At 42.5% G+C, this 785-nt stretch overlaps 1 protein-coding gene across 1 annotated transcript in view; it reads left to right on the top strand.

The window, feature by feature from the left end:
- The window catches only part of LOC106531830 (protein CIP2A homolog), a gene marked incomplete at its 3' end in the record, with an annotated part of 3215 nt that extends 2660 nt beyond the window's left edge, over positions 1–555 (top strand). Inside the window, 1 exon segment of the mRNA XM_014027758.1 lies at positions 220–555. Within this exon segment, the coding sequence (XP_013883212.1) occupies positions 220–555 (336 nt within the window).
- Between the last annotated feature and the right edge of the window lie 230 nt (positions 556–785).

Raw genomic sequence — 785 nt, 5'->3', positions numbered from 1 at the left:
ACTTTTAATACTTAACTACAACAAATATCAGATACTTTAAGACTTTTACTCAAGTAATATTCCTAAAGGAGATTTTAACTTTTACCAAAGTAGTTTTCTAGTAAGATACTTGTACTTTAACACAAGTATCACTTTGTGGTACTTTATACAACACTGWTTATTAGACATTATTAGACATCCTACAGATGTGCAGCTTACATATATGTTGTGTGTTTTTAGGAGGTTTCAGGCCTGAAGTGCGACCACCTGCTGTCCTCAGGTCAGGTTCTTCCCAGCGAGTGTGTGAGTGGGCTGGTGGAGCTGGCAGGAAACCCAAACACCAGCCCGGTCCTGACGAGCTCCATCGTCTCCCTGCTGGCACAGCTAGGTAAAGATCCACGGTCAGATTCTGGTGTTTGTTTGCTGAACTCTTCGCTCACCTGCACCCTGATCCTTTCCAAAGCGAGTGACGATGGCGGTCGGGAGATCCTTCACAGCAGCTACAACCTCACCAGCACGTTGGCGTCTGTCGTCCACTGCCACAGCAGCACACCTGGAGAACCCCTGGTGCTTCAGGTACGTACGGCAGAGAGGTGAAGACTCASTGCTTCAGCTGAAACAAGACCGTCTCTAAATGTTTTCACAGATTATTTAGATAAATTCTTGTACAATTTCTTTTTGTTGTTCAAGATTTAACAGATGGGCTCCCTCTTTAAAAATGAGACCAGATCTGATCCTTCTACTTTTATCTTGAAGTATTAAAAATATCTCAAAGTATTTTTAAATTTAAACAGTTTTGGTGTGGC

The sequence above is a fragment of the Austrofundulus limnaeus genome, unplaced genomic scaffold, assembly GCF_001266775.1.
Source record: "Austrofundulus limnaeus strain Quisiro unplaced genomic scaffold, Austrofundulus_limnaeus-1.0 Scaffold681, whole genome shotgun sequence".
NCBI classification, from domain to species: Eukaryota; Metazoa; Chordata; class Actinopteri; order Cyprinodontiformes; family Rivulidae; genus Austrofundulus; species Austrofundulus limnaeus.
This window is presented reverse-complemented; position numbering and strand designations above follow the sequence as displayed.